Source organism: Nansenia antarctica (assembly GCF_963989245.1).
Source record: "Nansenia antarctica genome assembly, chromosome: 13".
In the NCBI taxonomy this organism is placed as follows: domain Eukaryota; kingdom Metazoa; phylum Chordata; class Actinopteri; order Argentiniformes; family Microstomatidae; genus Nansenia; species Nansenia antarctica.
This window is the reverse complement of record NC_137683.1, coordinates 2,216,778-2,232,484: the sequence shown is the minus strand read 5'-3', so window position 1 is coordinate 2,232,484 and position 15,707 is coordinate 2,216,778. Positions and strand designations below refer to the sequence as shown.

The 15,707-nt window shown below is 44.5% G+C and overlaps 1 protein-coding gene across 4 annotated transcripts in view; it reads right to left on the bottom strand.

Moving 5' to 3' along the window:
• Positions 1-525: 525 nt before the first annotated feature.
• tgfbr1b (transforming growth factor, beta receptor 1 b) overlaps positions 526-15,707 on the bottom strand; it is a gene marked incomplete at both ends in the record, with an annotated part of 82,318 nt that continues 67,136 nt past the window's right edge. For all 4 annotated transcript variants that reach the window (XM_080543832.1, XM_080543833.1, XM_080543834.1 and 1 more), the window contains 3 exons: positions 526-651; positions 12,943-13,073; positions 13,711-13,835. In XM_080543832.1, coding sequence (XP_080399958.1) covers positions 526-651; positions 12,943-13,073; positions 13,711-13,835 — 382 coding nt within the window. The remainder of the gene's footprint in view (positions 652-12,942; positions 13,074-13,710; positions 13,836-15,707) is intronic.

Genomic DNA, 15,707 nt, shown 5'->3' with positions numbered 1-15,707 from the left:
TTTTTTAATCTTCAGCGGTTCAGCTGAACAGCGTTGGCTGATGGGTCGCAAGCAGGGCGGGACTACAGCAGTCTGTAATGGCCCTGATAGGTCCTTCAAGAACACAGGCGGGGGTGGGAGGGGGGGATGGGTGGTTTTCACCAATCATGAGGGGTTTGGTGGAGGGGGAGAGGAGTGAGAGAGGGGGGGGGGGTGAGGGGGTGGGGTTTGTACTGGCACACCTCCTCTCTCTCCTCCCAGTAACATCATGCATTGAGCTCCATCCACCGCCTCGCAAAGGCGTGACATATGTAACCACGGTTACAACCAACTACACATCCTCGGGCCACAATGAAAGATGGATAGCCACGTTCAGGGAGGAGGGGGTGAGGGAGGAGGGGGTGGTGGGGGGAAGCACAGAGCTTCATCTCCCCATCCAAACGGAGACTTGGGAACGGTGTAGAGAAGTTATGATGGTAATAATAACAATAATGATCATATTAATAAGTAAGAACAGGATGGAAGGAGCGCGTGGCTCTGCTGGCTCTACATCTTGATGCCCTCCTGTTGGCTGAGTTGGGACAGGGTCTTCTTGATGCGCAGGGCGGTCAGGCGGGCAGCTCCGTTGGCGTACCAACACTCCCTCATAATCTTAGCCATCACCCGCAGAGCCTGGGGGGGGGGGGGGAGAGAATACTTTATTTTGGTTCACAGTAAAGGATTCAATAAAAGAACACAACATATAATAAAGGTCATACCAATTCATAGCTTTCATGTGACGTCACAGCATAGTGGAAACGCCCACCTGACGGGCAAAATGCACTTTTTGCGGGCAAAACCCACTTTTTGCGGGTTAATAACTTTGATTTCCCGTGGGTTAGGAAAATAATTCCAACGTGTCCGGATAGAGTAGAAGACAGGGAATCCAACACTATTTGAATGGAGTCGATCCTCCACTCCTATCACCGTGGACACAGCAAGGAGCTAATTCCCGGATATAAATATTCCCTCGCCTCGCTGACAGCGGGAGTTGGGAGTTTCGTCCAGCAGCCGGTGAACGCCCGGTTGATCGAGTTTCATATTAAAAGTATATCTTCTCGGGGTGTCAGCGCGGTGGTTAAGGGCTCAAAATGACCGTATACTGATGGTGAATTTAGCAATAATAGTCTTATGTTTGTACCACCTCCATAACCGGTGTTATTCACGGGAAAAGCCGGTCAAGGAGGCTTGATCTTTTAATAGGTTCCACTTTTAGATATCCCGCGGTTACAATTGTGCGTACAAGGTGACCTACCACCACCCTCAGTCCTCCTCCCAGGGACTAAAACCTCCAGCACTGCTACTTTCTCAATCTGTCAAATTGTGAGAGCTTGTTTAGGATGCTAGTGTTTGTTCTGGAGTGAGCAAAGCTGGAGTCAACCTGCCTGTCTTGTGATCAGAATCTGTTTTCACTTCCATTCGTCTCCATCTCTCTAAAGCCCGTCGAGAAGCCATCTCTGGGACCTCCAGTGCTCCAGTGACAAAACACACATTCTGACTACAACAGCACGGCTCCCTCCTCTCCTCATACTATCTACACTGAGGTCACCGCTGTTGTAATGGTATTAGAACATGTTATTATCTGTTGTAATGGTATTAGAACATGTTATTATCTTCAATTATCCCCAGGAACTCCACTATTCCTCAGACCTTCAGTTCCTCTGTGTCAGGGAAATGTATCTTAGTTGACTTTTTTTTCTATCTTGTTGTGAACATCGTCTTCAGCTCCAAACCGCTTGGCAGCTATTGTACATCCCACAACTGCCTGATTAAATTACAGGACTTTATTACTGTGGGAAAGGGTCTAATCTAATTGTTCTGTTTTCAGAGTAATAAACGCCCCCCAAAAAGCGTGTGTATGTGTGTATGTGTCTATATGTGTGTATATGTGTGTGAGCTGCGATCTCTGGCATAATGGACTGGAGTAGGACTGCGGTCAGGAGGGGGGGGTATGAGATGGAGAGAGAGAGACTGCACACTTTCCTCCCCTAGGGCAGGCAGGCAGAGTGGTTCCGTTCCTCTCTAGGGGGAGAGAGAGTGTGATCTACTGAGGCTCCGATGTCACTACAGTGTTGTAGAGATGGACATCATGTCACTACAGTGTTGTAGAGATGACATCATGTCACTACAGTGTTGTAGAGATGACATCATGTCACTACAGTGTTGTAGAGATGACATCATGTCACTACAGTGTTGTAGAGATGACATCATGTCACTACAGTGTTGTAGAGATGACATCATGTCACTACAGTGTTGTAGAGATGACATCATGTCACTACAGTATTGTAGAGATGACATCATGTCACTACAGTATTGTAGAGATGACATCATGTCACTACAGTGTTGTAGAGATGACATCATGTCACTACAGTATTGTAGAGATGACATCATGTCACTACAGTGTTGTAGAGATGACATCATGTCACTACAGTGTTGTAGAGATGACATCATGTCACTACAGTGTTGTAGAGATGACATCATGTCACTACAGTGTTGTAGAGATGACATCATGTCACTACAGTGTTGTAGAGATGACATCATGTCACTACAGTGTTGTAGAGATGACATCATGTCACTACAGTGTTGTAGAGATGACATCATGTCACTACAGTGTTGTAGAGATGACATCATGTCACTACAGTGTTGTAGAGATGACATCATGTCACTACAGTATTGTAGAGATGACATCATGTCACTACAGTGTTGTAGAGATGACATCATGTCACTACAGTATTGTAGAGATGACATCATGTCACTACAGTGTTGTAGAGATGACAACATGTCACTACAGTGTTGTAGAGATGACATCATGGGGACATTCAGTTAGAAGTTGTAATTATTCTGACTTAGAAGCCGCTGCGCTGAGACAGTGAGAGTCTGACAGTGTTTCTCCACACGTAGTCTGACAGTGTTTCATACGTAGACAGTCTGACAGTGTTTCAGACGTAGACAGTCTGACAGTGTTTCATACGTAGACAGTCTGACAGTGTTTCATACGTAGACAGTCTGACAGTGTTTCATACGTAGACGAGTCTGACAGTGTTTCATACGTAGACAGTCTGACAGTGTTTCATACGTAGACAGTCTGACAGTGTTTCATACGTAGACAGTCTGACAGTGTTTCAGACGTAGACAGTCTGACAGTGTTTCATACGTAGACAGTCTGACAGTGTTTCATACGTAGACAGTCTGACAGTGTTTCATACGTAGACAGTCTGACAGTGTTTCATACGTAGACAGTCTGACAGTGTTTCATACGTAGACAGTCTGACAGTGTTTCATACGTAGACAGTCTGACAGTGTTTCATACATAGACAGTCTGTCTGACTTCCTGTCTGACTTCCGCCTTCCGGTGGCGCTGCTCCGTAGCGACCCGGGCTGCCTCACTGCTGCCTCGTTCTGATGTTTGTTTGTTTTATCGTGTTTTTAGCAGTTTTATCGTGTTTTTAGCAGTTTAACGCTGTGTGAGCCTGTATTCATACCTGTGTGGTAACAAGATGATGGTTTTAGCAAGACTACTGTTCATTATTTTTATCGTCTGGGAGCTTATTAAACAATGTCGCTCCATGCCGTCGAGTCGGGAATCCACGCCGTCGTTCCTCCGCTATCCCCGCGATCTACTACTGCTGCTGCGCTCCACCGACACACCTGCTCCCCAGCTACCGAGGGAGCTGTGGGCTCGGCCTCCGGACCACCGCGGCCGCAGACTGAGGAGGAGGGGGAGACGCGGAGGGGTGAGGCAGCGAATGCGAAGAAGAGCGGACAGGCCACCTCTGCCTTCTATGGTCCTCTGCAACGCCCGTTCATTGAAGAACAAAGTTGACGAACTCCGATGCAACACCAGAGCCCAACACGAGTACCGGGACTCGTGTCTGCTCGTTTTCACCGAGACCTGGCTACAGAAAGACGTACCGGACTCGCTTGTGGACCTTGAGGGCTTCTCTCTCGTGCGCTCCGATCGGAACTCAAACTCCGGGAAGCGCATAGGAGGCGGCACCTGCGTCTTCATCAACCAGAAGTGGTGCTCCCAATTCACTACAAGAGAGTCTGTCTGCAACCCTGACATTGAGCTGGTATGTTTAAGCCTCAGGCCCTTTTATCTTCCTCGAGAATTCGGAAATATTGTACTATGTACAGTTTACATTCCACCGAGTGGTAATGCTGCTAGAGCAGCCAGCGCGATAGCAGACTGTGTGCACAGACAATTGAAACGCACTCCTGAAGCACCTTGTTTTATTGCCGGCGACTTTAATCACTGTAAGCTTGAGTCTGCGCTGCCTGGATTCACGCAGTATGTTAAGTGTAACACGCGAGGTGAACGAATCCTTGATAAATGCTATGGCAATGTTAAGGACGCCTACACTGCCAGGGCTAAACCCCCGTTAGGTAACTCCGACCACAATGTTGTCCAGCTAATCCCCACGTATAAATCTCTGCTTAAAAGTAGCAAACCCCAAGTTAAAACAGTTCATGTCTGGAATGATGATGGCATTGAAACCCTAAAAGGCTGCTTTTCCTGTACCGACTGGGACCTCTTTCACGGTCTGGACCTTGAAGAGGCTACTGACACTATTACAGATTATATAAAGTTTTGCAGAGATAACGTGTTACCCCTGAAATCTATAACTGTGTACCCTAACAACAAATCCCATATCACGAAGGAAATCAAAAAGTGCATAGTTCAGAAGAGAATTGCATTCAGGAATAAGGATCTTTTGGCCATGAGGAACATCCAAAAAGAACTGAATCACAAATTAAGGGGGGCCAAGAGGAAACAGAAAGAGACATTTGAATCCCACTGCTCTTCTATGAACACTAAAAAACTATGGGACTCCATGAAACATATGACTAACATGGCCCCAGCTAAAAGGTGCCTTAGTGTCCTAAACGAGGGTGAAAAAGCCAATGAACTTAACAATTTTTATGCCAGGTTTGAGACTGCCGACTTCTCGATGGAGCAAACAGTGGCTCTTCAGGCGCTGCCTGAGTTGGAAGCAAGTATCACCATTGAGCAGCGCGAGGTACAGAGACTGTTCGCTAACACCCGCCCTAGAAAGTCCTCTGGACCGGATGGCATCTCTGGGCTCATGCTAAAGTCCTGCAGTGAGGAGCTGGCTGAGGCCTGGTGTCCTATCTTCCAGAAGTCTCTGGACTCTCACACTGTTCCGTCCATCTGGAAAGACGCTATCATTATTCCTGTTCCTAAGAAGGCTAGCTGCAAGGAAAATAATGACCTGCGACCAGTCGCTTTGACATCTGTTGTAATGAAATGCTTTGAAAAATTCATTATATGTAAAGTGAAAAATGCAGTCAGTTGCTCTCTGGATCCTTTTCAGTTTGCGTATAGATGTAATACAGGCACAGATGATGCAACCTCAGCCATGGTGCACTTCATCTCTAAGCACTTAGAGGACCCTACCTACTATGTCCGACTCTTATTTGTTGATTTCAGTTCTGCTTTTAACACGATACAGCCGCACCTTTTAATTGAGAAGTTAAATGGGCTTAATGTCCCCCCCCTCATTATAAAATGGTATCACTCCTTTTTAACTAACCGCACACAGCGGGTCAGTGTTAATGGCACTCTTTCGGAACCCAGAACCATAAGCACTGGTGCTCCTCAGGGTATAGTCAGTTCCCCTGTGCTCTTTACTTTATACACAAACGAGTGCAGAAGCACCTACCCTAGCAACCGCATCATAAAATTTTCAGATGACACTGCCATCCTTGCTTTAATCAAAAAGGACAGTGACCTAAATGACTATTATTCTGAAATCCAGAGGTTTGTTAAATGGTGTGATGTTAACTGCCTGGTTTTAAATGTTAAGAAAACTGAGGAGATGGTGTTCGACCCCAGAGGTGTTGGGGACCACAGGCCTGTGGTCATCCACAAACAATCCATCTCTCAGGTCGCCTCCTACAAATATCTTGGGGTTTTTATTGATAACTCACTCACCTGGAGCACTCATGTAGACAGCCTTTGTAGCAGATTACAACAACGACTACACTTCCTACGCCGCCTTAGAGTTCATGGTGTTGACCCAAAATTTATGCTACTTTTCTACCAGTCTGTCTTAGAGAGTCTCATCAGATACGGCATTACATCTTGGTTTGGTAACCTATCTGTAAAACTAAGGTCCAAACTGGTCCGACTGATACAGACTGCATGGAAGATCATAGAGGTGAAAGACCACTCATCCCTGCAGTCTATTTTTGAACAGGCTACTCTCAGACAGGCTAATAGAATTCTCATGAATCCCTCCCATGTCCTACATGCAGAGTATGAACTGCTGCCCTCTGGGAGGAGGTTCAGAGTCCCCCGCGCTAGATTAAATAGATTTAAAAATTCTTTTATTCCCGTTTCTGTTAAACTTTTAAACTGCACCAGATGAATGTAACTTATCTTGCTTATCATTTTATCTCCACTCTTGTTTTAATCAGGTCCGCCTTCTGTTTGTGTGCTAATATTCTGTATTGTCTGTTGCTCTTTGTTGTCTGTTGATCTTTGTTGGCTGCTGTGGGGTGTAAGCCCAATACAAATTTCCCAGTGATGGGACAATAAAGTGACTCTTGACTTGACTTGACTTGACTTGACTTGACAGTGTTTCATACGTAGACAGTCTGACAGTGTTTCATACGTAGACAGTCTGACAGTGTTTCATACGTAGACAGTCTGACAGTGTTTCATACGTAGACAGTCTGACAGTGTTTCATACGTAGACAGTCTGACAGTGTTTCATACGTAGACAGTCTGACAGTGTTTCATACGTAGACAGTCTGACAGTGTTTCATACGTAGACAGTCTGACAGTGTTTCATACGTAGACAGGCTGACAGTGTTTCATACGTAGACAGTCTGACAGTGTTTCATACGTAGACAGTCTGACAGTGTTTCATACGTAGACAGTCTGACAGTGTTTCATACGTAGACAGTCTGACAGTGTTTCATACGTAGACAGTCTGACAGTGTTTCATACGTAGACAGTCTGACAGTGTTTCATACGTAGACAGTCTGACAGTGTTTCATACGTAGACAGTCTGACAGTGTTTCATACGTAGACAGTCTGACAGTGTTTCATACGTAGACAGTCTGACAGTGTTTCATACGTAGACAGTCTGACAGTGTTTCAGACGTAGACGAGTCTGACAGTGTTTCATACGTAGACAGTCTGACAGTGTTTCATACGTAGACAGTCTGACAGTGTTTCATACGTAGACAGTCTGACAGTGTTTCAGATGTAGACAGTCTGACAGTGTTTCATACGTAGACAGTCTGACAGTGTTTCAGACGTAGACAGTCTGACAGTGTTTCATACGTAGACAGTCTGACAGTGTTTCATACGTAGACAGTCTGACAGTGTTTCATACGTAGACAGTCTGACAGTGTTTCATACGTAGGCAGTCTGACAGTGTTTCATACGTAGACAGTCTGACAGTGTTTCATACGTAGACAGTCTGACAGTGTTTCATACGTAGACAGTCTGACAGTGTTTCATACGTAGACAGTCTGACAGTGTTTCATACGTAGACAGTCTGACAGTGTTTCATACGTAGACAGTCTGACAGTGTTTCATACGTAGACAGTCTGACAGTGTTTCATACGTAGACAGTCTGACAGTGTTTCATACGTAGACAGTCTGACAGTGTTTCATACGTAGACAGTCTGACAGTGTTTCATACGTAGACAGTCTGACAGTGTTTCAGACGTAGACAGTCTGACAGTGTTTCAGACGTAGACAGTCTGACAGTGTTTCATACGTAGACAGTCTGACAGTGTTTCAGACGTAGACGAGTCTGACAGTGTTTCATACGTAGACAGTCTGACAGTGTTTCATACGTAGACAGTCTGACAGTGTTTCATACGTAGACAGTCTGACAGTGTTTCAGACGTAGACAGTCTGACAGTGTTTCATACGTAGACAGTCTGACAGTGTTTCATACGTAGACAGTCTGACAGTGTTTCATACGTAGACAGTCTGACAGTGTTTCATATGTAGACAGTCTGACAGTGTTTCATACGTAGACAGTCTGACAGTGTTTCATACATAGACAGTCTGACAGTGTTTCATACGTAGACAGTCTGACAGTGTTTCATACGTAGACAGTCTGACAGTGTTTCATATGTAGACAGTCTGACAGTGTTTCATACGTAGACAGGCTGACAGTGTTTCATACGTAGACAGTCTGACAGTGTTTCATACGTAGACAGTCTGACAGTGTTTCATACATAGACAGTCTGACAGTGTTTCATACGTAGACAGTCTGACAGTGTTTCATACGTAGACGAGTCTGACAGTGTTTCATACGTAGACAGTCTGACAGTGTTTCATACGTAGACAGTCTGACAGTGTTTCATACGTAGACAGTCTGACAGTGTTTCATACGTAGACAGGCTGACAGTGTTTCATACGTAGACAGTCTGACAGTGTTTCATACGTAGACAGTCTGACAGTGTTTCATACATAGACAGTCTGACAGTGTTTCATACGTAGACAGTCTGACAGTGTTTCATACGTAGACGAGTCTGACAGTGTTTCATACGTAGGCAGTCTGACAGTGTTTCATACGTAGACAGTCTGACAGTGTTTCATACGTAGACTAGGGCTGCAACTAACGATTATTTTGGTAGTCGACTAATCTGTCGATTATTTTTCCGGTTAGTCGCGATTAGTCGTGTGGCTTTTTGCTGCGCGTAAATGGCGACGCAGAAGCATAAATCCGGCTTAACTAGCTATCTAACCTAACGTTACGCCAAGCTACAGCTGCTCACAGAGCTAGTTGATTGGCTAGCTAGCATTGCTGGCTAGACTACAGACAGCTCACGTTAGTAGGCTACGCTTGGCGCTGTTTATCTTACAGACAGCTCGCTGGTGGACTCAACATAATTGAAATAGCATTCACTTATCAAGCATCATTCATGATCATCCACCATGACTACCTGGTATTTTAATAGCGACCACCCCTCACTTCATTTCATCTCGCGTTCTCCTGGCTTCAACATGGAAAACCCCTGCTACGTAACGTTACATACAAGCGCCTCTGTCTGTCACACGCGTGCCACAGGGCAAATAAATTAATAGCACAAACGCTCATAGCATGTACAGCCCTGTCCATGAGACTTTGTTTTCCAACATGTAACAGTAAAGCTAACATAAACATTACGACCCTAACAATATAACGTTAGCCAGTTGGCTAACAACGTTAGCTAAAACTTACCCAGCTGATTCTTGCATGGCTCCCGTAAAAAGAAAAAAAAATCTGATTTTTTATTTTATACGATTAGTCGACACTACAATTCCACGTCGACGAGTTTTTATGATCGACGTCGTCGATTATGTCGACTAATCGTTGCAGCCCTAACGTAGACAGTCTGACAGTGTTTCATACGTAGACAGTCTGACAGTGTTTCATACGTAGACAGTCTGACAGTGTTTCATACGTAGACAGTCTGACAGTGTTTCATACGTAGACAGTCTGACAGTGTTTCATACGTAGGCGAGTCTGACAGTGTTTCATACGTAGACAGTCTGACAGTGTTTCATACGTAGACAGTCTGACAGTGTTTCATACGTAGACAGTCTGACAGTGTTTCAGACGTAGACAGTCTGACAGTGTTTCATACGTAGACAGTCTGACAGTGTTTCATACGTAGACAGTCTGACAGTGTTTCATACGTAGACAGTCTGACAGTGTTTCAGACGTAGACAGTCTGACAGTGTTTCAGACGTAGACAGTCTGACAGTGTTTCAGACGTAGACAGTCTGACAGTGTTTCAGACGTAGACAGTCTGACAGTGTTTCATACGTAGACAGTCTGACAGTGTTTCATACGTAGACAGTCTGACAGTGTTTCATACGTAGACAGTCTGACAGTGTTTCATACGTAGACAGTCTGACAGTGTTTCATACGTAGACGAGTCTGACAGTGTTTCATACGTAGACAGTCTGACAGTGTTTCATACGTAGACAGTCTGACAGTGTTTCATACGTAGACAGTCTGACAGTGTTCCATACGTAGACAGTCTGACAGTGTTTCATACGTAGAGTCTGACAGTGTTTCATACGTAGAGTCTGACAGTGTTTCATACGTAGACAGTCTGACAGTGTTTCAGACGTAGACAGTCTGACAGTGTTTCATACGTAGACAGTCTGACAGTGTTTCATACGTAGACAGTCTGACAGTGTTTCAGACGTAGACAGTCTGACAGTGTTTCAGACGTAGGCAGTCTGACAGTGTTTCATACGTAGACAGTATGACAGTGTTTCATACGTAGACAGTCTGACAGTGTTTCATACGTAGGCAGTCTGACAGTGTTTCATACGTAGACAGTCTGACAGTGTTTCATACGTAGACAGTCTGACAGTGTTTTATACGTAGACAGTCTGACAGTGTTTCAGACGTAGACAGTCTGACAGTGTTTCATACGTAGACAGTCTGACAGTGTTTCATACGTAGACAGTCTGACAGTGTTTCATACGTAGACAGTCTGACAGTGTTTCAGATGTAGACAGTCTGACAGTGTTTCAGACGTAGACAGTCTGACAGTGTTTCAGACGTAGACAGTCTGACAGTGTTTCAGACGTAGACAGTCTGACAGTGTTTCAGACGTAGACAGTCTGACAGTGTTTCATACGTAGACAGTCTGACAGTGTTTCAGACGTAGACAGTCTGACAGTGTTTCAGACGTAGACAGTCTGACAGTGTTTCATACGTAGACAGTCTGACAGTGTTTCATACGTAGACAGTCTGACAGTGTTTCATACGTAGGCAGTCTGACAGTGTTTCATACGTAGACAGTCTGACAGTGTTTCATACGTAGACAGTCTGACAGTGTTTCAGACGTAGACAGTCTGACAGTGTTTCATACGTAGACAGTCTGACAGTGTTTCATACGTAGACAGTCGGACAGTATTTCATACGTAGACAGTCTGACAGTGTTTCATACGTAGACAGTCTGACAGTGTTTCAGACGTAGACAGTCTGACAGTGTTTCATACGTAGACGAGTCTGACAGTGTTTCATACGTAGACAGTCTGACAGTGTTTCATACGTAGACAGTCTGACAGTGTTTCATACGTAGACAGTCTGACAGTGTTTCATACGTAGACAGTCTGACAGTCAAGTCAAGAGTCAAGAGTCAAGAGTCACTTTATTGTCCCATCACTGGGAAATTTGTATTGGGCTTACACCCCACAGCAGCCAACAAAGAGCAACAGACAATACAGGATATTAGCACACAAACAGAAGGCGGACCTGATTAAAACAAGAGTGGAAATAAAATGATAGCAAGATAAGTTACATTCATCTGGTGCAGTTTAAAAGTTTAACAGAAACGGGAATAAAAGAATTTTTAAATCTATTTAATCTAGCGCGAGGGACTCTGAACCTCCTCCCAGAGGGCAGCAGTTCATACTCTGCATGTAGGACATGGGAGGGATTCATGAGAATTCTATTAGCCTGTCTGAGAGTAGCCTGTTCAAAAATAGACTGCAGGGATGAGTGGTCTTTCACCCCTATGATCTTCCATGCAGTCTGTATCAGTGTTTCATACGTAGACAGTCTGACAGTGTTTCATACGTAGACAGTCTGACAGTGTTTCATACGTAGACAGTCTGACAGTGTTTCAGACGTAGACAGTCTGACAGTGTTTCAGACGTAGACAGTCTGACAGTGTTTCATATGTAGACAGTCTGACAGTGTTTCATACGTAGACAGTCTGACAGTGTTTCATACGTAGACAGTCTGACAGTGTTTCATACGTAGACAGTCTGACAGTGTTTCATACGTAGACAGTCTGACAGTGTTTCATACGTAGACAGTCTGACAGTGTTTCATACGTAGACAGTCTGACAGTGTTTCATACGTAGACAGTCTGACAGTGTTTCATACGTAGACAGTCTGACAGTGTTTCAGACGTAGACAGTCTGACAGTGTTTCAGACGTAGACAGTCTGACAGTGTTTCATACGTAGACGAGTCTGACAGTGTTTCATACGTAGACAGTCTGACAGTGTTTCATACGTAGACAGTCTGACAGTGTTTCAGACGTAGACAGTCTGACAGTGTTTCAGACGTAGACAGTCTGACAGTGTTTCAGACGTAGACAGTCTGACAGTGTTTCAGACGTAGACAGTCTGACAGTGTTTCATACGTAGACAGTCTGACAGTGTTTCATACGTAGACAGTCTGACAGTGTTTCATACGTAGACAGTCTGACAGTGTTTCATACGTAGACAGTCTGACAGTGTTTCAGACGTAGACAGTCTGACAGTGTTTCAGACGTAGACAGTCTGACAGTGTTTCATACGTAGACAGTCTGACAGTGTTTCAGACGTAGACAGTCTGACAGTGTTTCATACGTAGACAGTCTGACAGTGTTTCAGACGTAGACAGTCTGACAGTGTTTCATACGTAGACAGTCTGACAGTGTTTCATACGTAGACAGTCTGACAGTGTTTCATACGTAGACAGTCTGACAGTGTTTCAGACGTAGACAGTCTGACAGTGTTTCATATGTAGACAGTCTGACAGTGTTTCATACGTAGACAGTCTGACAGTGTTTCATACGTAGACAGTCTGACAGTGTTTCATACGTAGACAGTCTGACAGTGTTTCATACGTAGACAGTCTGACAGTGTTTCATACGTAGACGAGTCTGACAGTGTTTCATACGTAGGCCAGACTGTGGCAGGCCGTCTAACTTGTCCCACCACAGTCTCATAACCAACCCAATGTCTTAGTCTTTTTTTTCTAAATTGACGCATTTTTCCTCGGCGCTACCCTCGCTGTTGCATATATGCAGGAAAAGGCGTTTTGCACCGCTTTGTTTACAAAACATAACCTCATGGTAAGGAGTAGGAGATAAGAGTGTGGGCTGTGGAGAAATGGAATGATAATAAATGTAAACAAAGATTGTTGGGACCGACCTCGCAGCTCTGCCACCGGTTTGGAATGTTGGGCCGTAGCTTCTGCTCACACACCCTGTTCCTCATCTCCTCTACTGACGGGTCCGACTGCACCAGGTCATAGTAGGGAAGCTGGTAGTCTTCATGGATGCCTGATAAAAGAAATACACACACACACACACACACACACACACACACACACACACACACACGATAAAGCACATGAAACCCGTCTTCATGAATGCCCCCCCCCCAAAGAAAGCAATCAGATACAGTGGGGTGCAAACATTTGGGCACCCCTAGTCAAAATGCCTTACAATTAATATCTAAGTGAAAAGAAACAAACCTAACCTCTAAATGGTACAAAGTTAAACATGACACATTTCATCACATTTTGAGCTTTTTACAGTGTCAAAATAATAAAACAAGGAAAAAGGCCTTGTGCAAAAGTTTGGGGTCTTCAATTCTTAGTAATCATCTTCTCAAAAGGTAACAAAGAATAATCCAAAAGGGATTTGCACAGGGCCCTTTTTCTTTTTTATCATTTAAAAACTGAAAAAATGGAAAATGAAAATAAACCATGCTTTAAACTTTACAGAAAGGTGTCATGTTTAACTTTGTAGCATTTAGTGTTCAGGTCTGCTTTCAATCACGTGGAGCGGTGGCCACATTTCTGCACCCCACTGTATTCCTGCCTCTGGGTGAGAGTCCCTGGTCTGGTGAATGAAGTAGTACATACTACATGTGGCTGGAGAGAGATTAGCTAGGATAATAAGGAAACACACTCACCTCCGATGGAGCATCTGCTGGCTATTTCCCAGAACACCAAGCCCATGGCGTAGATATCTGCTCTCTTGAACGACTCAAAATGCTTCATGTTTATAGAGTCGTCTAGTACCTCTGGAGCCATATACCTGGACAGAGAGATGTCGAAGGATGTTACACCAGAGACACAACCTCACTTTTACAATCATATAGAGTATATTATATATTAATAATGTTAGTCTTATTAAAACTGCAAGAGAGATACATACAAGAATGCACGCCTCTGATGACTCACCACTAATCCAAATTGAAAGCAGAGTTGCATACAGATAATGAATTTCATTTGAATTCAATTTCATGAAGTCTATCCCTAGCAGTATTAGATCTGGAAAACAATATGCCAACAAATACAGCAGCTGAAATAAGAAAAAAATGTCTCAAACCAAAAGGGTGGCTAGAAGTTGATCACTATTTTGCCAAACACACACTCAAAAAAACACTCAATTATTCCTCAGACGTTTTTTTCTTTAAAAAACAACAACAAAAAACACTTATCTGCAGAGAGAGAGAGACACAGAGGGAGACAGAGAGACTGAGAGAGAGGGAAAGAAAGAGAGAGAGAGAGAGAGGGTGGGGAGAGAAAGAGAGAGGGAGAGTGGGAGAGAGAGAGAGGGAGAGGGAGAGAGAGAGGGAGAGAGAGAGCTCCTCATGACACAGCCACTGGAAGAACATGACACATTATCCCTCTCAGCAGAACTAGATGAATACTAATAGTGGAGGCTGGTCGTGCTGCTCCAGCGTTTAGAGGCTGCCATCTTGGCTCTGCAAGGAGTTAACATGGGACGGCATATCTAGTCTGTCCTCTGTTCTACACAGCCTCTCTCCCTTATCAAAACACGGATAAGGCAGACAGAAACAGCACAGGACCACAGAGAGAGAGACTCAGAGAGAGAGAGAGAGAGGGGTTGCTAGGCAACGGAGTAACAGCAACTGAAAAGAGCTAACTTAAATTACATAAATACTTTAAAAAGTCTTACCTTAAGATCAACTAAGACAAAACAAAAAGTCACCAATTAAATAGGAATAACCCATGATCAACCTGGGCAACGTTAAAGACAGTAATAGTCCTTGGGCCAAACCCCAAAATTGAAAATTTCATTACCATCTGGGTGGGCAAATTCAAGATGTGATTTTTTATTCCTATACATCCCTAGATTATGTTTTGATATGATAGACCTTTTGGTTTGGCAGCTTATTAGTGGTTATCACCTCTTAAAGGTATGGAGTGCTTTTCTTCAAAACCGGAGTTTTGACAGAAAAAGTCCCCTGCCATATCTTGCTCCCCTTCGTATGATTCGCGCGTAGCCAGGGCTGGGACAAAGATTAGGCCCTGCCATGTGGCTCAGACCGGCCCAACACAATCGGTCCGACACCGCCGATCAACATGCTGGCAGTCTGTTGAATATACCATTTGTAAACCCCCCCTATAGAGCGGAGTAAGTGACATGGACAGCAAGTACACCAATGCAAGTGTGAACCAGTGTACTCACTCACTGTTGACGTACTCCACGGTGATGAGACATGGCTGCTGTATCTGTAGTAGGCCTAGCCCCCACAGTCGATCCAGAGAACATATCTGTCAGTTTCTGACATTTTGAGGCATCCTCTGCTAGCTTCTTACTTTTTTTCTCCCTAATTTTCTGGGCACCCCCTTCCACTATCTTATCTACGAACATGACACTGCACTTGGGTTGTCGGCCGAGGGATCAGAGTGGGGGAGGGGGCCGATGGACAGCAGGGCCTAAGCATGTGATTGGGCCAGCCCATGTGTTAGTATAAACGGGGGCCGCCGCTTGATTCAGCGCTAGTTGATGCCGTGCTATTTTGGGGTCGGCCGCGCTAGTTTTTTATATATATATATAACATTTTTTTATAAAAAAAATTTGGGGGGGGGCAGCCCGACCGGCCCAAAACTAGCACGGCCCACCTGCCAGGGGGTAGGTAGATTGTATGGCCAGTCC